Genomic DNA, 14,421 nt, shown 5'->3' with positions numbered 1-14,421 from the left:
CCAGGACTGTTGTTGTGGGAAAGAAAAGAAAATCGTCCGCTGTTTAATTCACACAATTGTTCTTTTTTTCCCGTTCCTCTTAATGTGCCATTTCCATAGAACAGCGCACAAAGATTCTCTCGTATGGACTGTGTTCTCCGTGTTCTCCTGCAGCAGGAGAACACGGCTTCCCCCGCTGAAGGATAACTTTTCTAATAGCCACATTCTCCTCCTTCAGCGAGTGCTGCAGGTGCGAGATTTGTAGGGGAGACCGGGCCGTTGTCCCCCAGAAAATTTTTAAATTTATAACTCTCTGAAACACTATTGCCTGCATTTTGAGGGACAAATTTTGTAAAGTAGCATTACTATATTGCATAACTAGACAATCATGTAATAGCTCAAATAACGTTTTTAATAACACTAACCCAAATCGAGACTGGTTCAAATCAAATCAGAATAATCGATTCTGAATCTTAAGAATCATAATCGTATTGATTCTTGAAATTTGAATCAATACCCAGCTCTCGTCTAAAAACCCAGATGATATATTTACGCGAGTTTGGCACAATATACAAAGAGTTTTAAGTTGTGATGTTAATGCTGTTGTCCATGTGCAGCGGTTAAAGTGCAGCCTGATCAGAGCATCTTAATGCAGTTCTCAATGTTACTGACATCTCACAGAGCGGCAAACTCTCTGATGTTTTGTGAGATTTTGCAGGATTTAAAACCTCAATAGGGCAAATACAGGTGTGCGTCTCACTCTCTTATAAAATTATACAATGCCTGTCTAGATACATGTGCTTCAATACAGTTCAGTAAACATTACTTATTCCAATCCGGTGTGAAAAGATCTAATCCAATACAATTCTTTGGTTATTGCAGACTGATTTTTTTTTTCCATAGTGAATTTGAACCATCCAAAAGTAGCATTACTTTACCATCAAATACATTTTTCATGGAAACCACGGACCTTGTTGAGGTTTTTCTACTGTGCTGTAGCATGTTGGTGCTGCCTCTACTTTTCTTTTGTTCACCACTGGGGGCAACAGCACATGAGGTAACAGAAATCACAGCATAGAAGAAGCCAGCTGTCATTAGCTTAGCATAAATGTTCCCATTCTGAACCAGTACGATAGTATTAATGAACAGTGACCTGAACATAAGTATTTATATATTATACTGAGTACCATCAGTCATGTTGATGTTAAAACATTCCTGTGGACAGGCTCACATGCTGACCTTTGAACTTTTAAGAGCATTTGAAGACCTGGAAGCAGCAGAAAATGTTGGGAAAGTGTAGTGACACGGACCCACAACAGGGGGCGTAAATGAACGGACAATGGAAGGAGTTAAATTAGAACACTTTACATAATCAAACTTCTAGGGTCTTTAATAATTGCCAATGAATCCTGTAATTAAAGTGCCACTTGGTAACGACTCCCCCCACTCCACCTTCACACACACACAAACCCCCTCCCCTTCAAACATGATTTTTTTTTTTAAATAATTCTGGGTGATGCTATTATGAAACCCAAAGGCTGGAATGGAATAATCCAGGGTCACCATATGTGTCTCAGGGAATGTCTGGCATGTTGTGGACATTTGTCTCTTCAGCTATTTCTTTACATGCCACGCTTCATATGTTGTCTGAGTCCCAGCTGTTCAGGGTTACAACATATTTGTTACTGCAGTTTTGTGCACAGTAGAAGTGTGGAGTCTGTGCTGGTGAATAAAATAAAGACCATTTATTTCCATCACTTTTGATTTTAAATCTATACAGTAACATTGATTTAAAGGCATTGCATGATACTTTTTATTGGGCCCTATCTTACAACAGACACAACACAATGCAGTTGTGGTTTTCACACCCAGAACTCGTGTTCCTTTAAACTGCAAGTACAGTTGTGCTCATTTGTGCACAGATGGGCAAGCTGGTGTAAAAATAAGGTGCGGTCAGGTGCACTGGTGCATTGGTATCGAAACAGAAAGGCATTGCACCATAGACCAGCAAGAAACACTAAAGTCAAATACTATGCATCTGTGGAATTTAAAAGGTGCAATTCTCAGCCACACCTTACATAAGAAGGTTCATGATTCTATACACAACAAAACTGAATTTAAAGCCACCATTAAAAGAAATAAAAATAAACACATGGAAAAACACAAAACTTCACCTTACAGCTTCACTTCAGGGCAGGGTCGGACTGGGAACAAATTTCGGCCCTGGCATTTTTCCTCTGGACCAACCTCTGGACGAATCCACCCCCAAACACGCACACCCACCCGTCCATACCGAACCCCCATTGAACAAATACTATACACCTAAACACCATGAACACACACCTAAACACACACTTTCACTGTCATTTCACCTTGATCATAGTACAAAACGCGGACCCGGCTCCACAAGGGGGCATCCTGATAACATTAAAGCCAATTACATATTTTGCCGAAATTACAAGTTTAAATGACTATATATATATATATATATATATATATATATATATATATATATATATATATATATATATATATATATATAAAACATCATGAGGTTTATGTCACAGAAATCCTACTTTACAATCACACTGCAGTCATTGTTAAATTATTTTGTTTTGCATTTATAATAAACATTTGTATTTATTTAGTGTTTGTTTTTCTGGTTGAAATAAGATATAAATAATCTACCACACTTCAAAAAATATACAAGTTTCCATGTTATTTTATTTGTCTAAAAATAAATGTCTGAGGTTCCTTATGTTAAACAAGAAATTATCTAATCTGAAATAACAGGTGGTTTTAATACAGATGAAAGGTTTCTAAAGAACCATTTATTGATTTATTTACCTGTTTGAATTACAAGTGTTCTAAACTTTTTTAACAGTAATTTTAATTTTTTTAACAGAAATTTTGAGGTAACAACAACAAAAAAAACATTTCCAATGATTTTTCTTCAGAAAACTGCTCTATAAATGAGCAGTCCTGTCACACATTAATGTTTTGTACAGATCAGTGGTTTCTGCACCAATCGGATTGGTCCAATCCATTTTGTAGAGATCAGTGGTTTCTGCCACAAGTCTTCCGTGTTTTGGCCCGACGCGTCGTTCCTATTGGAGAATGCGAAGGTACGTCATAGCTCAGTGTCGAAAGTTGGCGCACCTCATCTCGACAGAACACCGGCTCTGTGGTATGCAGAAGATCACTTGACCGAGGGTCTATACGTTCAAATAATAATTTAAAAAAATACTGTCATCACTCTTCACTCTTAGTCAGTCTCTTACAACGGTGCAGCGTAAATACACGAGCTTTCCAGGAGCGCACGTCTCCTCCGGTGCACACTATTTTTGTTTTTTTTTTGTTTTTTTTGGGGGGGGGCGACCCCACCCCCTGTGATTTTTTTTTTTTTCTGGCGCCAGGTCTGACAAAACGGAAGCAAAAGCACACAAGCGGCAAAAGGTTTTTGTGTCTCCAAAGTGTGTGAGTGAGAGACAGAGAGAGAGAGAGAGAGGTAATGTGTAACCACTGCTAGGATTCACACAGCAGCAAATTAAGGAGCTGAAGTCCGTAGCTGTTGCATTTAAAGATTAACAAAAGTAAAGCACAGTTAATTAAGATAAAAGAAATGATTACAACCTTGTATCAGTAGAAGAGCGGAGAGAAGTCCAGGCGCCGAGGACTCAATCCATTCACAGGGGCGGGAGCGGCCGCCTGCTCTTCCTGCAATCTGATTGGCCACCCTGTATGCTTCTGCATTGTCATTGGCTGTTGGTCATGTCAGTCATTGTGCTTAATGTAATTCTCTGTTGTGTGATCAAATGGAAACAAAAATGAAACCTAGATTAAGACTGCGCCGTGTATGAAACACTACAGAACTTTTATTTTTACACATATTCAGGACGTGGCTCTGCAGCTGCACCGATTAAATGCTGTAGCTTCACCGATCACGGACTTTCCTCGTGTTGACAGCAGCTCGCGGTTCGAGAACACTGTATATTTCCATAATCTCTATAAATATCAGAGGGCCGGCCCACGCACGTCTAAACGTGCAGCGGCCCACCGGGCAAATGCCCAAAATCACAGATTACCAGTCCGAGCCTGCCTCAGGGCACTTTGGTGGCCACTGTCTGTTGATGAGCTCTTACACGTTTGCTCAGATGTATTAACTCACCAGAAAACTCCTTAGTGTAGCTCAATTTCTTAATAGTAGAGTGGTGTGCACCTGGTGCACTGCAGCTATTAAAGGGAATAACAGATGACACTCTAATGGGTTTATTTCATGTTATGTCCCTTAAAAAAGCCTGTGACTAATTTACAGGATAAATCTAATCCTTTGAACCTTTACTGAAATAGCAAAGTGGAGTTAGTCACAACCCAAATCCACTTGTACCGTGTGTTTTACACTCTGCACTACAGCTTCATCAAGACAGGGAACCTCATCACTTTTTGAAATGGAGTTTGTCACAAATCAAATTCCATACATTCAAACACTAGACATAGTAAATCAAAGGTCAAAATAAGGTAACTGTAACTGCTTAATGAATCACTTTAAATTAAAAAAAATGTCTTTTCCTTTCAAGGGCCCAAACACCATCATGGTCTGCATGGTCATCCTGCTCAACATCGGTCTGGCTATTCTCTTTGTGCACATTTTGTCATGAGACGTTCTCCACCACCTCAGGTAATAAATGTGATTTTATGACATCATTTTTGCTCCTGCTTATATGTAAATGAGGTCAACAACATATTAGAAATATTTATTTAATGAATTTGTATAGAACATCTCCTCAAAGTACTTCTTCAGTGCATTTGAGTCTTCAAACAAACTGTTCTGCACATATTATGTTGTACACCAACTGGCCACTTCATTAGGTACATGTTTGGACTTAGTTTTGCCTTAATATCTGCCTCAACTGCCGGATATCTTTTTTGTTATAGGTTTAACGAGGTCCTGGAAACATTCCTCAGAGATTTAGTTCCATATTGACATAATACATTTACATTTCTCCAGTCTTCCATTGAGCCGTGCTGATGAGACCGTGCTCTCTCATAAATTCCTGTTGGTTGCTGACAGGAGTGGTTCCTTGTGTGGTCTTCTGCTGCTGGAGCCCATCTGTTCCGTGGGTGGTGCATTGAAAGATGATCTTCTTGGTTCTAACCAAGCCCCAACCTCTTGTGATGAAAAATTAAACAGACACGGAAGTGCCAAGTCTTGCAGTCCTACAAATGGGGACTTAATGCTGGTTCCATAAATGAGTCACTTGCCATAGACCCCCATGTTAAATTTCCCAACTTTACAGCAGAACGTAATGTATTTTCAGGCTGGTACACACACACACACACACACACACACACACACACACACACACACACACACACACACACACACACACAAAAGATTTTGGTCACTATAGCTAGTTTCCCCATTTATGACAACTACACTGGAAAGTTTTGCTTATAACTCATTAGTTTCAGCTATTTTACACCATGAAGGTATGATTAACCCTCTGGGGTCCGAGGACATTTTTTGGACAGTTCACTCTCCTGGCATAAATGTTTTATTATTGCTGTTAACAGCTCTCCCTGCATCCCACAATCAAGTTTTATGTCTCTTTTTTCAGGACAACCTGTGGTTTCAGAATATATATGTTTTTTGTTGTGTTTTATAAGTGTAATAAAGGTTTACAATCAAAAATAAGGAAGAAAAAAGAGAAGTGGAAAATAATTTTCCACACACATTTATTCAAAACACACAGCAGACTATAATAAACAACTGTTCTGACACTTTAGAAAGGTAATTTGAGGTCTTGTGTGAAAGACTGTACAACAAAAAGGTTCAAGCAATAAACACAAATGCACATTTCAAACAATATATACAAAATGGTCTATGTGTTTTTTTTGTTTTGTTTTTTTTTTGCTTCATCTCAAAGCAATTTCTGTCTGCTATTACACAAAGGTTACAACACAAACTTCTACTCTGTTTTGGACTGTTCTGTGCTGCTCCTAAAGCAGCTTTCATGTGAGATTGTCATCAGAGGCTCTCTGTCTGCTTTCACTGATCACTAAGATCTGCCCTAAGATTGGATTTTGGAAAACCATGTGACAGTGAACCAATTCCGATTGGACACTCACATTGTGCACATCATCACACAGCTTCTATGAGGAGTACAAAGATGGCCGATGAGTGGTTCGAAAGTCAGCAGAGTTAATTTCAGCAACAAAAAAAAAAAGTAAGTTTCTATCTCACAGAGGTGTCAAGTAACGAAGTACAAATACTTCATTACTGTACTTAAGTACACTTTTTAGGTATCTATACTTTACTCCTTTACTTATTTTTCTGCCTACTTCTGACTTCTACTCATTACATTTTCACACAACTATCTGTACTTTCTATTCCTTACATTTTTAAAACAAACAGCCTCGTTACTCTTGGCTTCAGTTTAATGTTTTTATATATATATATTTCACGTCATGTGCGCCTGTAATTAACTTTTCTGCAGCGCGGCTTTGCTTTGAACCGTGAACCAATCCAAGCAGTGGTTCGCAGATTGAAGCAATGCTTCGACCTATTGCTTCGTTTATTCTTTCTTTCTTTCGCTTAATTTTCCCCCGCTAAAACCGTAAAGAGCATACGTCTGTGAGTATTATTTATCTTTTCTATGTTAAACCGATCTGTTATGGTCTTCTGAAACAGTTGAGAGATGTATTTTATAACTTAAAAACGGGAGCGACGCTAACGCGTTAGCATGTCTATGGCATTTTCAATGTTAAAAGTTAGCATTAAGCAGCTCTCGTCACGTTCGGGTACATTTGTTTTCAAATTGTAATTCTTAAATTTATTTTTGTTTATATATTAATAATCTAATGATTATTATATACAATTTTAGAGAAAGAGGCAAAAAGAACCTGAATAGAAACACAACAGAAAATATAAAAGCAACTAACAATGAACATACATATATGAATACATACATAAATAAATAAATAAATGTTTCCTGTGAACACCTAGTGACTATTACACCTCCACTTCATCCCTGTCTTATTTAATGACAATTTGTTTCGGTCAAACCATATTTTCAGTTTGTTAATTTCTTCAGTTATTTCCTCCTGAACTATCTGCCAAACTAGAAAACTGCTGCATCCTTGTAAGAGCAGAATACTACTGGAATGAATTTGAATAAGGAAAAAAAATTTTTTTTTTCTCACTAAATGGATGCTGCACTCACTGCAGTTTATCGTCTGGAATAATCCCAGATTGCATTTCAGAGCTTCGAGAATTCAAACATTTTCATGCAGGTGGTGTTGGGGGATAATTTGGGGTTTTGGGGTCTTGGGCCACATGTAGAACGAATCAGTTTTTAAATTAAGATTTCAATTCATATAGTGGCATCTACCTTTTTTTTTTTAAAGGTTACTTTATACTTTTATACTTTAAGTAGGTTTTGGAGCACATACTTTTTCACTTTTACTTGAGTAAAGAGGTCAAGTTGATACTTCAACTTTTACCAGAGTGTTTTTAAACTGCAGTATCTATACTTCTACTTAAGTAACAAATGTGTGTACTTTTGACACCACTGCTATCTCATATCATTAAAAAGTTATTTATAATTTAGTAAAGTTTGGTCTTAGCTGTCGTATACGACGGCGTCGGCCCCAGAGGGTTAATTTAAGATAGTGGCATATAGAGCTGCCCCATTTGAGCTTTAAACCCTCAATGATGTCCATTATATTCTGTGGTTGTAACGGGAGGCTATTTGAATTATGAGTGACTTTTTATCAACTTGAACCTGAGAACCTTCACCCATTGGACTTGTCTTCTATTTCAGGTAACTCTAGAGATCACTGTACATGAAAATCCCAATCAGCAGTTTGTGAATGTTCTAAAAGTGCACTGACATGAGCATGACTTTGATTCACACACTTGCATGCCCATCATCCTGATGATCCCACCCGCTGTGATCCCACCCGGATGCCGTGCTTTGTTCCACCGCCTCCCACATGCTCTGCACTGGACGCTGTGTGTATAAAATAATTATTTCGTGGTGGATCAGTCAATTCTAACAAGCTGGAGAAAGCATTTTGAGCCGTCTAAAACGGTAATTATTTGCCATGTTTACATTTTCATGGCTTGGTAAAACAGTTGCATGTTCTTTTCTTCTTGTGTGCAGCTGTTAAAGTATGTTTATGATAGATTTAGCATCTTTTATAATCATTCAGACGAGCTGCTCTCTGATGCGATCCGCAGATGCAACCACTCGCTCTGTTCACTTCTTCTTTACTTCACTTGACGAGCTGCACGTCATGTTGACGATTAGATTGCACCGCGTAGCACGACATTTATGCATGAAGGATTTGTTGAACATTTCAAAATTCTCTTTGCGCAATTGCATGTGCCGGCGCCCTTCTTACGTTCAGTCTGCACCACTTAAAGACGAGTTTACTCTCCTGCATGACACAGGTCGTGCATGTGCATGAATCAAAGTCATGCTCATGTCAGTGCACCTTAAGTCACTTAAATTGCCTTTTTTCTTTGATCCTCTTGACCACAGAGTTTCTGCCAACAAGAGCTTGAGCAAGGTGTACCTAATAAAGTGGCCAGTGAGTGTATTTGTTGACAGTTTGGCAAAGTGTTGGTAGGAATTATTAGTTGTTATTCAGATGTCATTCACAAGTGTGACTGAGTTTGAGTGAAAGCACTCAGTAAGTGTTGATTTGTCGCAGGTCAGAGGCGGCGTTGCAGAGAAAAGGCATGCCTCCTCAGCAAGGGGCCGAGATCAAACAGACCACGGAGACAATCGGAGGCCTCGCATCTGCAGCTGCAGCTCTTCAAAAGCCACTTTGAAGTAGCTCTGTGTCCGGAGCTTTGGCCACCTGAGGGACTCCAAATAACTGATTCCATATACGGCTGAACGTGATGGTGTGTTTGAACGTGAAGGCCCGGAGGTAGAAGTATGTCTCGGTGCTTATGGAGGCGAGGTGTCAGGCTTTGCACGCGAGGGATGTTGGCTTACAGGAGATGATTCAGCTTCGTCACACACGTGTCACTGTGTTTTTTTTTTGTTTTTTTTCTGATGGCTTACGTAGTGCACAATGAAGGCACAATCAGGCAGATTAGACAAACTCAAAGTGAAATTATGCATCATAATGGACACATTTGTTGTTCAGTAATGACCGGCCTGAGGAAAGCAGACTTCCAGACTGAATATTCTCTCCACAGTGCCTTGCACTTGATTGTTTAAACAGACTACTGTAGCAGATGTGTGAAGGATTTAAGTGTGATAACCACAACTGCAATTGTTTTAATTATCTGCAACTTCCTTTGCGTATATATACACACACTTTTAAAAAAAAGGGCTGATATCAGTTAAATAAGCATCTGTCTGTTGCAGTGTTTGTTACTCTTCACTCTCCTTAGCAAGCTAATTGTTCTGCATTCTGCAAAGCCTGCCTTTGACACTGTGGTGTAAAACACTGTGAAATCTTATATTTTGACTGTGATTTTCATGAATTTTGCTGTATTGATTTAGGAGTTGACAAGCAAAATGAATAAGGGGAAAAAGGAAAACAACTGCGGCTAGTGTCTCTGCTTTTGTTCGCTATAGGCTGTGTGCAGTCACGTGACCTTCAGCCTCAGCTTCGCCATTTTGGAGGCAAAAAAGGCGTTCCAAATGCAAAGCGCAAGCATGAATCTGCTGTTGGTAGGAATGTCTCAGTTCAGTCACAGAGATCAATATCATGGAGCTGTTGAGCATTTTTCCAGAAAGTCAAACTAAGTAAAACTGTTCAGTTTTCCCATGAAAACTCTCCCTAAGGATGAATGTTATCAAAGTTTTTGACCTTGAAGAAAATACTGTGAGTTCCATTGGTGCAGCTGCAAAACAAAATTGGTTACATAAAAAAAACAAAAAAAACAATGGAGCTTAGAATCTGTGAGGCAAAAATGAATAAATGAATAACCTGACTGGACAGACCCAATCAAGTGGTTCTATTATAATTATTGATGCAGTTGGATGTCATAAACACGAGCCTCACACTGATCAGTCGGCGTGTCTGTCACCACCGTTCTATCCTTGCTTGCGTCTCATTTACCAGCAGTTTTAAAGGCATATTTATGCTCTGTGTCACTTCAAATATGCACCATATTTGTTTGATCTGCACCAAATTTGCACGCGGTATCCTTTTTACTGACCAATATGGTAGCATTTGAATGTTTCTCATCATCCTGTATGTAATTACCTCCTGTACAGGCCCGTAAGTAGAAGGACGAGGGGTCTGAAGATCTTGGTAAAGGCTCACTCATTTTTATGCATATAATAATGACAATAATAAATGTCGTTTTAACAACTAAAACACATTCTTTGCCATCATTCTACAATCCATATCATCTGTTCAGTATTCGTAGTATGTTTTAGTTTTTCTACTACAATGCTGCACAAAGTGGAATGGGTGAGAGCCATATTAAAAAAAATCTGCATGAATACTTTTTTGTTTTGTAATAAATAAATCAATGAATAAAAACATTAAGTAATGCATTGCAGAGCTGTTCAATTGTCAAGCATATCCACTGGATTGACTTTAACGTTGCTTGCAATATTTTCTGGGCAACACAGGAAAACACAAGCATCAGATTAGGACTTGGTATTGGCAGATACTCATTATTAAATGACCAAAAGGCAATAAATCTTGATTGGGACCGCCCCAGCTGCTCTGAAATATGTTGAACACGTCAGTGGAGACGTTAAAGAATGATGTGACAAATAACACAATTCAAAGTTCAAGTCAATTACAAAATGAACCTGAACATCTCTTATCGTAGAACAAAATATGTTCCTTTAGTCTGAGCTGGATTGTACCAGAAGGTTCACAGTGAAAACTGAAGACCGGCATTAACGATTTAGCTTGTTGTCAAACTGAACAGAGTCTTTCTTGTCCTCCAACACAGTGATCACGTGATCCGACAACATCGGCTGCACAGGGTCTATACAATGCAGTGTCGGTTCAGTTTTAAGTGAAAGTTGTGTGTTTTTGCAATAGTGTAAGACAGAAAAAGGGAGTGAACTCAAGACCTCTTTGCTAATGGAGCATTAGTGTCGGTGTATGTGGTAGGCGGTTGGTTCTATGTATGTACAGGATAATATAGTCACGAGGTCGTTTGGAGTGTTTTGCCCTGTCAAGTACTGTGTGTGTGTACATGGATTCATGTACAAACACTCACCGATGTTTGATCCAAGTCCTGTTGAGCTTACAAACAAATATCAGTTCAACTTTTGTCCACATGGGGGCGCTTTGTGTGGATTGTGGCTCCTTTTTTAAGTGCACCTCTTTTCAGCGGTTACACTTTTTCGCTTTTTCACAAAACATTGTATTTTACCTCATGATTGTGTCATGAAGTGATTTTCAGCTTCACATCTTACACCGAGTGCCGTCACGCTTCAGAAGTGCTCTCATGTTTAATGTTTAAATGTGTAGTCCATTTCAATATTCTACAAAATTTACTTTGTATTGAAATCTAATTATGATGTAGTGCTGCTAAATCCGTGGTACATCACTAAATTACAGCTAATTTTCTTGCTGGTAAAGTGCTTATTTGAGGGGGATTCAAATAGTGGCAAATAGTGACTTCACTCTCTGGGACCTTGAAGGCTCCATTCAAAGGAAATGAGAAACTCAGAATTTTCAACTTACAACTAGGAAAAGTGCATATAGAGTCTAATAAAGTTATGATATGACATTAGTGTAATCACTGATTAATCTTAGTATTAATATTTGACACAGTAGACCTGTGTGAGTGTTGTCTTACCTGCCCAGAAGATCTCCAGCAAAACTTTTATGTGAAATTTCTCCAGATTTTATCCAGAATTCTTTGCAACAGGATCTGTGGTGTCTTGTGTTTGTTATTTCTCTGTTGCTGTCTTTGGTTCAGTTTTATGTTTTTATGTGTTTTTTGTGTGTGTGTGTGTGGGGGGGGGGGGGGGGTATCATGCACTTTCCGTTGTAAATGGTCTGTGATGCCGGCTGTAGCATGTTTAGTGGTGCGCTCAGTTCAGCCCTCAAACCGCAAGCATGCCCTCTTAAACAAACTTTATATCTTTATGAACAACGGAAACGTGCACAGTAACAGATTTTCAAAAATAAGACACCACATTAGACTAATATACAACCCCTGGCAAAAATTATGGAATCACCGGCCTCAGAGGATGTTCATTCAGTTGTTTAATTTTGTAGAAAAAAAGCAGATCACAGACATGACACAAAACTAAAGTCATTTCAAATGGCAACTTTCTGGCTTTAAGAAACACTATAAGAAATCAAGAAAAAAAGATTGTGGCAGTCAGTAACGGTTAGTTTTTAGACCAAGCAGAGGAAAAAAATATGGAATCACTCAATTCTGAGGAAAAAATTATGGAATCACCCTGTAAATTTTCATCCCCCAAATTAACACCTGCATCAAATCAGATCTGCTCGTTGACATTGACCCTATGTGTCTTTTTGCAAGGAATGTTTTTGCAGTTTTTGCTCTATGTCAAGATGCATTATCATCTTGAAAAATGATTTCATCATCCCCAAACATCCTTTCAATTGTCCAAAATATCAACATAAACTTGTGCATTTATTGATGATGTAATGACAGCCATCTCCGCAGTGCCTTTACCTGACATGCAGCCCCATATCATCAATGACTGTGGAAATTTACATGTTCTCTTCAGGCAGTCATCTTTATAAATCTCATTGGAAAGGCACCAAAGAAAAGTTCCAGCATCATCACCTTGCCCAATGCAGATTCGAGATTCATCACTGAATATGACTTTCATCCAGTCATCCACAGTCCACAATGGCTTTTCCTTAGCCCATTGTAACCTTGTTTTTTTCTGTTTAGGTGTTAATGATGCCTTTCGTTTAACTTTTCTGTATGTAAATCCCATTTCCTTTAGGCGGTTTCTTACAGTTCGGTCACAGACGTTGACTCCAGTTTCCTCCCATTCGTTCCTCATTTGTTTTGTTGTGCATTTTTCGATTTTTGAGACATATTGCTTTACGTTTTCTGTCTTGACGCTTTGACGTCTTCCTTGGTCTACCAGTATGTTTGCCTTTAACAACCTTCCCATGTTGTTTGTATTTGGTCCAGAGTTTAGACACAGCTGACTGTGAACAACCAACATCTTTTGCAACATTGCGTGATGATTTACCCTCTTTTAAGAGTTTGATAATCCTCTCCTTTGTTTCAATTGACATCTCTCGTGTTGGAGCCATGATTCATGTCAGTCCACTTGGTGCAACAGCTCTCCAAGGTGTGATCACTCCTTTTTAGATGCAGACTAACGAGCAGATCTGATATGATGCAGGTGTTAGTTTTGGGGATGAAAATTTACAGGGTGATTCCATAATTTTTTCCTCAGAATTGAGTAATTCCATATTTTTTTCCTCTGCTTGGTCTAAAAAAGTAACCGTTACTGACTGCCACAATCTTTTTTTCTTGATTTCTTATAGTGTTTCTTAAAGCCAGAAAGTTGCCATTTGAAATGACTTTAGTTTTGTGTCATGTCTGTGATCTGCTTTTTTCTACAAAATTAAACAACTGAATGAACATCCTCCGAGGCCGGTGATTCCATCATTTTTGCCAGGGGTTGTAGCTCCTCGATGTGCCAGTGGAGGATCAGAAGTCCCCCACAGGTCATCTATGACGTCACATGCAAGCATGCTGCATTCAAAACCCTCAGAAGTTCAGAGATTGTGACTTCTAGCTCGGGGACAAATGCCTTGAAGACTACGTTGGACTGGTGTCGCAGACTGAACAGTCCCTCCTAAAAATCTGTTCACCCTGTCTGCATGTGTCATTAGCCGCGGTTCACCGATTATCACCTCGTTCCTGCTTAAAATTGTGCCCCAGTCATCATCTATCTCAGCGACAGATATCTGAAGCTTTTGTACAACAATCATTTCCACATAAATTGAGCATTATTTCATCATAAAAGATGGAGGACACGGTTTCACCCCCCATGCTCCACCTTTTTACCAATACGGCCTGCTGACACACACACACACACACAACCAAATCACTTTATATATAGGATTCACTTTGTGGCCTCGTCTCCTTTGTGTTTGGGGATTTAAGTTTTTTTTTAACACATTGTTCCTCTATTGTAGACTTTATTTGAATTTTGTGTCAGTCTGTGTTTGCTGCATTCGTCCTCCCTGTATGACGCTTATTTTTGGTATTTCCTCGTGTGCTGCCCTATGTCCTGAGTGGTTGATACTTGTTTTAGTCACTTCTGGTTTTGTGGTAGTTGCATTTACGGTTTGTGAACAATATTTGAGGGAAATGGTGATATTGTGTATGTGGAAAAAGTTTTAGATCTTTGAGTTCATCTCATACAAAATGGGAGCAAAACCAAAAGTGTTGCGTTTATATTTTTGTTGAGTATATTTACTCTTTCCTTCTTTTCT

At 38.8% G+C, this 14,421-nt stretch overlaps 1 protein-coding gene across 1 annotated transcript in view; it reads left to right on the top strand.

Annotated features, from left to right (window-relative positions):
- The window catches only part of jph2 (junctophilin 2), a 77,413-nt gene extending 67,885 nt beyond the window's left edge, over nt 1-9,528 (top strand). The window contains exons 5-6 of the mRNA XM_034173356.1: nt 4,557-4,657; nt 8,698-9,528. Coding sequence (XP_034029247.1) covers nt 4,557-4,637 — 81 coding nt within the window. The 3' untranslated portion in view covers nt 4,638-4,657; nt 8,698-9,528. The remainder of the gene's footprint in view (nt 1-4,556; nt 4,658-8,697) is intronic.
- The last annotated feature ends 4,893 nt before the right edge of the window (nt 9,529-14,421 follow it).

Source organism: Thalassophryne amazonica, chromosome 6 (assembly GCF_902500255.1).
Source record: "Thalassophryne amazonica chromosome 6, fThaAma1.1, whole genome shotgun sequence".
Classification (NCBI taxonomy): Eukaryota; Metazoa; Chordata; class Actinopteri; order Batrachoidiformes; family Batrachoididae; genus Thalassophryne; species Thalassophryne amazonica.
This window is presented reverse-complemented; position numbering and strand designations above follow the sequence as displayed.